The 10,000-nt window shown below is 43.3% G+C and overlaps 1 protein-coding gene across 13 annotated transcripts in view; it reads left to right on the top strand.

The window, feature by feature from the left end:
- LOC143292584 (dipeptidyl peptidase 4-like) overlaps positions 1-10,000 on the top strand; it is a 395,699-nt gene that overhangs the window by 366,954 nt on the left and 18,745 nt on the right. For all 13 annotated transcript variants that reach the window (XM_076603024.1, XM_076603023.1, XM_076603020.1 and 10 more), the window contains 3 exons: positions 1-136; positions 6,246-6,340; positions 9,685-9,808. The exon at positions 1-136 is cut by the window's left edge and continues 25 nt beyond it. In XM_076603024.1, the coding sequence (XP_076459139.1) occupies positions 1-136; positions 6,246-6,340; positions 9,685-9,808 (355 nt within the window). The remainder of the gene's footprint in view (positions 137-6,245; positions 6,341-9,684; positions 9,809-10,000) is intronic.

The raw sequence follows: 10,000 nt of genomic DNA, 5'->3' as shown, positions 1-10,000 counted from the left end.
CGTGTGGTGGTCGCCTGGGGGCGGTCACCTGTGCTACGCCGTCTTCAACGACACGGGGGTGAAGAGATACACCCTGCCCGTCTACGGCGACTTTGAGGACCCGTACACCCACCAGACACACATCGCATACCCCAAGGTCAGCCATCCGGCCGCTACTGGCAGGCATGGGGGTCGGGGTGGGGGTGGGGGGGGGAAGTGGAAGTGGGGGATGGGGTGGGGTTTGGAGAGGAAGGGGTGGGGGTTTAGGGGGAAAGGGCGGGGGATTGTTGGTGAAGGAGGTTGGGGGCAGGGTATGAGAGGGCGAGGGTTTGGGGGGCGGGGGGGTAATTGGTGATCAAAGAGGAAGGGGGAGGGGAGGGGTTAGGGGGAAGAAGGTGGGGGATTGTGGGTGAAGGGGGATGGGGGAAGGATATGAAAGAGGGTGATTGGTTGGGGAAAGAGAGAGGATGGGGATGCGGGTTTATTGTGAAGAGGGTGGGGTGGGGGGGATTGTGGGTGAAGGGGGCTGGGGGTAGGGGATGAGGGAGGGGGATTGGTGAGGGGAAGAGCGAGGAAGGGGGTGCGGGGTTTAGGGGGAAGAAGATTACCTGACGTCTGGAGCAATGGCAGTGAGTGGATCATCTCTGATCTTAGATAGCCCCACGCGTTCCCTGAGGTCAGATCGGATGATTCCACTTTGATTTACATGACTCTGCACGAGAAAGGGGAGAGAGAGATTCAAGATTCAAGATTCAAGATGGTTTATTCATGTATAGGCCTAGGCCCCTTATGAAGGGGAATGTGAACATTATTTTACAAACAATACATCACGGCACTGTGAGCATCAATAAACACAGTCAAACAAAAAGATACCGGCATTACAGTTCAATGTGTAGAACAATAAAAGAAAAAAAAAACAAACAAACAAAAGAATACATACAGCATTTTCACGAAGTAGCCATTTCTCTGAATTTGAAAGCTTTGTATAGAAATAGTGAAAATTTGTGAACAACTTCAGGGGAAGTAGATGACATCAATAAGTTCAATTTAAACAACGTAGGTTTACTATAATATTTAGGCTGAATAAACTCCTCTCGAATGTTCCTTAAAGCTGGACAGCAAAGAACAAAGTGTATCTCATTTTCTTGTGATTCTTTACATAGTGGACAGGTCAGATCACTGTCGTTACATGTTCTGTATCTGTAATGATGGACCGCTAATTCTGTAATACCTAATCTAAATCTTGTCGTCATATATTTTAAATGTCTATCCATATTCAACACTAAGTAAGGTTTCAGATCAGACACACTACAAAAATTCTTATAGAAATTAAATCTTTCACAATTCTGAATATGATCAGACCACTTCTGCCATCTACAATCAATCAGACGTTGTCGAAACACACCGATAAACGCCTGGATGCTACCAACACCTTGGTTTAACTAAACAAATCCAAATCCATATTCAAACAAACAATGGCGAATCTTAGTTACCCAGTTCACTCTGCCTCTAGCATCTAAATCATATAGCATATTATAAGCTTTGCGGGGTATTCTATTATGTTCCATTTGTAGTAATCTCAACCAATAACGTATACACCTGACTGCAGAAACTAAATATAACGGGTATCGATTCGTTTCACCATATACTAAGTCATTTGGCGTTTGTCTATCTACTCCTAAAAATCTCTTTAATGCAAAAGTGTGGACTGATTCACAGTGAACAGCAGCTTTGTCTAGACCCCATAATTCAGAGCCGTATTGCACAACAGGCTGCACTTGTGTGTCAAATAATTTGATAAACAAATCAATGGAAACATTATTGAGCATATGCAACTTTTTCATAATACAAATCAATGCATTTTTGGCTCTGCTTGCTAGATCTTTGCATGCCCCAACAAAACTCAAGCGTGTGGAGAAAAATATGCCCAGATATTTGTAAACATTGACAACTGGCATCAAACTACCATCATATACCCATCTTTCTCTGCTGCTCAAGTAGCCACCCTTACGAAATACTATGATATTACTTTTCAACATATTAACTTTTAACTGGAGTGAAATTGCTGCATGGTGAAGGTTGTTCAACTGTGTTTGTAACCCTGTAACAGTTTCTGACATCAGAATAACATCATCAGCTAACAAAAGTATGAATAATTCAAAGGAATCAATCGGAAACAAAGCCCCATGTCTTCCATTATTAATTACTTGGATTGCCAATTCATTAATGAATAAAGAAAACAAAATCGGACTGCAGGCATCCCCCTGTCTAACCCCAGCTGTACAGTTAATGAATTCAGTCAGTTTAGCGCCGCAGCGAACTCTAGCTCTTACTACATTATACATGCTTTTTACACATTTGTAAAGTTTACCTCTTATACCATTCCTAAGCAGAACTGGCCACAGAAGATTACGATTAACAGAATCAAATGCCTTTTCGAAATCAATGAAAGCAACATACAACTTACGATTAAACGAAAACTGTTTCTGTACTAATGCAAGCAACGTAAACATGTGGTCTACAGTAGAGTATCCTTTTTTAAAACCGGCTTGGTGGTCACCTGTGATGTCATTTTCATCCACCCATTCTTGCAATCTCTTATTGATAATCATTCCATATAATTTACCACTTATGTCACTTAGGGAAATACCTCTATAGTTACTGGGATTACTCACATCACCTTTCTTATAAATGGGCAAAATTATTGATTCAATCCAGTTAATGGGGTAAATACTCTTTTCAAATAATTTATTGAATAATTTAAGAAAGAAAGGAACTACATGATCAGTGCAATTCTTAAACAGTTCACCAATGATTCCATCAGGGCCAGCTGCTTTACCATTTTTAAGTTTCCTTATTGCCAACAGTACTTCTTCTTTAGATATTGGTCTGTTCATGTATTGATCTGTGTCATCTTCAAGTATATCATCATCATGTACAGCTTCATTTTCCACATTATCTACATTTGGTTGTAACAACTGCTGAAAATGTTTAAACCAAGTATCTATTTCAATGTTACGTCTTGGTTGTTTTCTTTTAAAGGAGAGTTTACTGATATTATTCTAAAATTCCTTTTGACAGTCTATAGAAGCTAAAAGCTTATCTATTAAAGATCTATTAAATTCTTTCTTTTTTCTCCTTATCAAATGTTTATACTCCCTTCTCGCAATCAAATAAACATCCACGTCTTCTGTTTTTAATGTCCGTCGACTAACTCTTAACAAAGTCCTTACGTTTCTTTTACTCATGGTACACTCTTGATCAAACCAGTCATCACATGCCTTCTTGTTATTGACACGCACACATTTTTTCATACATTCTGCACTTTCTTTTATACATTCATTAAACAATAACAATGCATCATTTACATCCACATCTATTAAATCTATTGCATTATCAATTTTAGTCCTCATTTCATCATTCCTTAGAGTATCACGAAACAAATCAGCATATTCCTCATTCCATATTATTTTTTCAATGACTATGTCTTGCTCTTGTTCAGTGACATCAAGATTCTTCCCTTTAGGAAAAACAACATGAAGTATAAGTGGTAAATGATCAGAATCAATGCGTTCAGATACAATTAATTCACTTGAATCAAATACAATGGAGAAAAGTTCTTTTGAAAATATAAAATAATCATTGACACTGCTTCCAGCTTCAGAAATATATGTATAGCGACCTTCTGGGTCGCCCTCACATACACCATTCAAAATATTCAAACCTAAAGCAGTGCACATATTCAGCAGTAATTTTCCATAATTATTTAAGAAACAATCTTCAGAACGCCGAGATGTACTAACAGACCTACTGTTATGTTGCATAATAAAATCATCTTTCACAGACAGATCTTGACAGATGTTTGAGGTCCTACTATTCAAATCACCATTTAATATAACATAAGCATCGTGTGCCAATAAACAGTCAGCCAGACAGTCTTCAAGTATACAAATCCCATTATCAATATCAAAATAAGTATAAAAAGGAGAGCTTTCTGGGGGAATATACGAGCAAAAATACAAGATATCTTTATCAAGTCCAAATAGCATCTTATCAATCAGAAATACACAAAAATTAGAATGAATCACCTCAATATTTTTAACAAAATGACAAAATTCATCCTTTATCAAACAAATCACTCCACCTGATCGTCTCCCTTGTTTGGTGAACTTGACAGCTGATTTACAAAATAAGGTATAGCCAGGAAACATATCTGATCGGCACTCTTCCATTAAAGTCTCAACCAGACAAATAAAATCAAACTTAAAGATAAACGACAAAAAATCGGGATCAATAAGTTTCGAACACAGTCCGTTGACATTCCACAGTAAGAAAGAAAAAGGTTTATTTACATCATGTGTGTCATGTGTGTCAAACGAACACACCGTGCTTTCCTCTTGTCTGCACGTGCAATCAGACGTCAGATTCACAGAGCTGTTCTGGTTCACCGAGCAGAGCTCAGCGCTGTCACTGACACCAGTGACAGGCAAATGCACCGGTGTTACCGTTTCCAGCTTCCCTTTCTCTTTCACACCCAGGGAGGGACATTTTTCATCAACTGGCCGGCCGTTTCCCTATTTGCTTTCTTTCAGACCATGACGGTCATCCAGAAAGAATTTCTTTCCATCGATAATTAAATGATCAAAGACCATTACCGCCCTTTTTCCTTTTGAAGCCAGACCTCAAAGACAGACAGACAGAGAGAGAGAGAGAGAGAGAGAGAGAGAGAGGCAGACAGACAGACATCCACAGAGAGATGTTGACTGTAGTGAGATGCAGCTATTTATTCAAATAAAGCCCATAACAACAGAAGTGTAGGTGTCATTGTATTGTAAACTGCACAGCTTTTTCCTTGGCCAGCTACCACCAAAACCGACATGTAAAGCTGAGTGCTGGCCAAGGAAAAAAGCTGTGCTGTTTACGATACAGTGACACCTACACTTCTGTTGTTACTAATATAAATTAACATATATAAAAAGAAGAACCGTAATCATGGTGATAATGATGAGCAGAGGAAGGAGAAGAAGAAGAATGATGATAATGATAAAACGTAAGTATGTTGAAATATAGTGCGAGGCACAATAAGTAGAATGAAAAAAAAAAAGAAAAAAAAAAGAGAATGGGCCAACGTGCAATGGTGTGTGTGTTTCTGTGTGCTGGTTGTGTGATGTATGATGACGTGTGATGTGTGATGTGTAATGTGTGTGTACAGAAGGTGGTTAGTGTGGTGTGTGATGTATGGTGATGTATGACGTGTGATGTATGACGTGTACAACCAGGAACCCCCAACCCCACGTTCCAGCTGAAGGTGTTCAGTGTGATGTATGGTGTATGACGTGTGATGTATGATGTGTGATGTATGACGTGTGATGTACGATGTGTACAACCAGGAACCCCCAACCCCACGTTCCAGCTGAAGGTGTTCAGTGTGATGTATGACGTGATGTGTATGATGTTGACGTGTGATGTATGATGTGTACAGCCAGGAACCCCCAACCCCACGTTCCAGCTGAAGGTGTTCAGTGTGATGTATGACGTGATGTGTATGATGTTGACGTGTGATGTATGACGTGTACAACCAGGAACCCCCAACCCCACGTTCCAGCTGAAGGTTTTCAGTGTGATGTATGGTGTATGACGTGTGATGTATGATGTGTGATGTATGACGTGTGATGTACGATGTGTACAACCAGGAACCCCCAACCCCACGTTCCAGCTGAAGGTGTTCAGTGTGATGTATGACGTGATGGTGTATGATGTTGACGTGTGATGTATGATGTGTACAGCCAGGAACCCCCAACCCCACGTTCCAGCTGAAGGTGTTCAGTGTGATGTATGACGTGATGTGTATGATGTTGACGTGTGATGTATGATGTGTACAGCCAGGAACCCCCAACCCCACGTTCCAACTGAAGGTGGTCAGCGTGATGTATGACGTGTGGTGTATGATGTTGATGTGTGATATATGATGTGTACAGCCAGGAACCCCCAACCCCACGTTCCAGCTGAAGGTGTTCAGTGTGATGTATGACGTGTGGTGTATGATGTTGATGTGTGATATATGATGTGTACAGCCAGGAACCCCCAACCCCACGTTCCAACTGAAGGTGGTCAGCGTGATGTATGACGTGTGGTGTATGATGTTGACGTGTGATGTATGATGTGTACAGCCAGGAACCCCCAACCCCACGTTCCAGCTGAAGGTGTTCAGTGTGATGTATGACGTGTGGTGTATGATGTTGATGTGTGATGTATGATGTGTACAGCCAGGAACCCCCAACCCCACGTTCCAACTGAAGGTGGTCAGCGTGACGGACAAGACCACTGTGGACCTCCACCCTCCCCCCGCCTTCACCGGAAGGTCTGTCTGTCTGTCTGTTCGTTTCTCTATCTGTCTCTCTGTCTGTCTGTCTTTTTTTCTCTCTCTTTCCTCTCTGTCTGTCTCTCTGTCTCTTGGTCTGTACGTGCGTGCGTGCGTGCGCACGTGTGTGTGTGTGTGTTTGTGTATGTGTGCTGCAGACATAATGTGATCATTCCGAGAGATTGACAAAAGTGTTGTGCTACAGCTTGAGAAGCACACACACACACACACACACACACACACACACACACACACACACACACAGAGGTCTAGCACTTCTGTATGACTAACATTCTTTCCTACTGTCTGAAACAACCCAGACGTTCTTTTTTCCCCCAGTAACCCAGGTTGACTTTATCGTCAGACATACCAGGGCATCACAAGTAACCAGAAATAACCCAGAAACTGGGACAAACATCCTCCGCCAGTTCGATAGCAACACACACTGATAATGGTACAGTAGGGTACGGGAAAAAACAACAACAACAACAAAAACAGAAAAAGTGTGCACACTCGCACTCACTGCACGCGCAAGAACATGTGCAGATACTCATACGCATACTCATACACACACACACGCTTGCGAATACTCGCGTGTGCACGCACGCACGCACGTACACGTACACACACACATACATACACACACGCACACACTGGTTTTGTTCAGCTGTGGAGGAACCTTGAGCTAAAAACTAAGAACAGCATGTGTTCGTTTTACATTTTTTGTCATTCCGAAGTCTGTCAAAATTGGGAGATTTGTTTTTCCTTGCGCTGGAAAGAACTGACGGCAGTTTTAACGGCACCGGCTGGAAAGTCGTCAAAATGTGTTTGTCGTTTCTGTTGTAATTGATATTTCTCCGTTTAGTTGGCACTAAATGATCTGACTGCATTTTGCTGTTGTCCACATTAAAGATTTTGTTTGTATGTGTTCTCAAAATGTGCTCTTTCGTGCATGAGTTTCAACGTACGACAAAAAAACAACAACAAAAAACAACGAACAAAACAAGAACAAAAACGAAACAAAAAAACATGCTCAGCCAGATTCAACAACTGAAAGTAAATACCACTTTTTGTGCAGGTTTTTTTTTTTTTTTTTTTTTTTTTAAACTCTGGGAGATTATAGGGTGATGTCTTCTTGTTGGCTGCATGCCATGCAATGCTGAGTTTGATTTAAAACAGGAGGGGGGGTGCGGGGGGGGGGGGGGGGGGGGGGGGGGAGAGGGGTTGCCGTGCCATGCAGAGTTTGATTTAAACACAGGTGGAGGGGGGGGGGGGTGCTGCTGCTGTGCTATGCAGAGTTTGATTTAAACACAGTTGGGAGGAGGGAGGGTCGGAGGGGGTGGGGGGTGGGGGGGGCGGTCGACTGGGGGAGTGCTGTGCTATGCAGAGTTTGATTTAAACACAAGGGGAGAGGGTGGGAGTGGGAAGTGTTGCCGTGCTATGCAGAGTTTTATTTAAACATAAGGGGGGGGGGGGGGGAGGGGAGTGTTGCCGTGCAATGCAGAATTTGATTTAAACACAAGGGGGGAGGGTGGGATGGGGGAGCGGAGGGGTTGCCATGCTGTGCAGAGTTTGATTTAAACACAGGTGGAGGGATCATTGGGGGGAAGGGGGGGTGCTGCTGTGCTATGCAGAGTTGGATTTAAACACAAGGGGGAGGGAGGGGGTTGTTGCCGTGCTATGCAGAGTTTGATTTAAACAAGGGGTGAAGGGGGTTGTTGTGTTATGCAGATTTTGATTTAAACATGGGGTGTGTGTGTGTGGGGGGGGGGGGGGGATGCTGTGCTATGCAGTTTGATTTAAACATGGGAGGGTGCAGAGGAGGGGGTGGGGGTAAGGGTTTGCCAGTTAAACACAGGGGCATGGGGGAGACTGTTGCCATGCATTGCAGTTTATTTTTATCACAGGGTGAGGAGGAGGGGGGGGGGTGGGGGGGGGGGGGGGGGGGGGGGGGTCAGTGTTGCCGTGCTATACAGAATTTGCTTTAAACACAGGGGTTGGGGATTGCCATGCTATGCAGTTTGATTTAAACATGGGGTGAGAGTGAGTGGGGTGTTGCCGTGCTATGCAGATTTTGATTTAAACATGGGGGGTGGAGGGGGTATTGCCGTGCTATGCAAAGTCTGATTTGAACATGGGAAGGAGTGGTGTTGCTGTGCAATGCAGAGTTTACTTTAAACACAGGGTGAAGGGGGGTTGGGGGGAGGGGGATGCCATGCTATGCAGAGTTTGATTTAAACATGGGAGGGGGGCGGGGGAGGAGGGGTTGCCGTGCTATTCAGAGTTTGATTTAAACACAAGGGGGGAGAAAGGGAGGGGGGAAGTGTTGTTTGCCGTGCTATGCAGAGTTTGATTTAAACACAGGGCCTCGGGATTAGCGGTGAAAAGAATGAGAGCTGTGACTTAAAGTGACAACAGTTTTCAGATGACATGCGTGGAGTAAACATCACACATCTGTCCTCCGTTCAACGTCACCTTTGATTGCTTCATAAGTCAAGGCATCCTCTCATGTGGTATGGACTTTGGTGGGTTTAAAGGAATTATTGACAGCGGGGATTACCATGTGAAACTGAAAGGAACTGAATGAGAACGGTTATACCTGGAAGGAGCTAACTAAGACAGCACAAGACAGGAGAACGGCTATACATGGGGGAAGCTAGCTAAGACAGCACAAGACAGGAGAACGGCTATACATGGGGGAAGCTAACTGATACAGCACAAGACAGGAGAACGGCTATACATGGGGGAAGCTAGCTAAGACAGCACAAGACAGGAGAACGGCTCTACATGGGGGAAGCTAGCTAAGACAGCACAAGACAGGCTGCAGTGGAAACCTCTGGTGGTGGCACTGTGCATCACAGGGCACGAAGTGGAATAACAAGTATGATATATGTGAAACAAAATACTCACAGAACAAACCTTGCAACGTGAACGCCATGAAAATAGAGAAAAAGAATATCAGACTATGTCGCAATCATTTTGATATTGTTTGATTATCTTTTCTCTTGGTGAGTTCCACACATTTGAGATTCACGTCAGTTACCTCTTTGGTCAGTCAGTCGATTGACACCAGCACACAGGGAAAACTTGCCTTCGACTGATCTTGACCTTCCCAGATTGATACACTCCACACTCTCTGAACTTTACACAAAAAATTAATCTCCCTCTTTCGCTTCGTCAACTCTCAGCTCTTTGAAACATGGCCTGAAAACCTCCCTCTTTTCACAATAGTTCGCCCTTTTGTCAGCATCTCCTAACTCTGACTCTTTGAAGTGTGGCATGAAAACCTATCTCTTTCTTAGATAGTTCCTAGATAGGAGAAAATGTTGGGTGTGATGTTTCAGGGATCACTACTTCACGTTGGTGACGTGGCGTGACGACAGCTCTGTACTGGTGACGTGGATGAACCGTGCACAGAATATGTCTTACGTCACGCTGTGCGCTGTCTCCAATGGCTCCTGTGAAACGGTCTGTCTCTCTGTCTGCATGTCTGTCTAATAAATTTTCTTTCGAATCATGTTGACCGTGAAGAATGGTTCAGCATAAGTGATAATTCATTAATTTCGTTTACTTGGGAAGCTGGAAGGTAATACACTGGCATGGTGATGGTGGTGACGATGGTATTGGTGTTGATGATGGTGACGAAAATGACGATGGTGG

The sequence above is a fragment of the Babylonia areolata genome, chromosome 18 (genome assembly GCF_041734735.1).
Source record: "Babylonia areolata isolate BAREFJ2019XMU chromosome 18, ASM4173473v1, whole genome shotgun sequence".
In the NCBI taxonomy this organism is placed as follows: domain Eukaryota; kingdom Metazoa; phylum Mollusca; class Gastropoda; order Neogastropoda; family Buccinidae; genus Babylonia; species Babylonia areolata.
The sequence above is the reverse complement of the archived record's forward strand: the minus strand, read 5'-3'. Positions and strand labels throughout refer to the sequence as shown.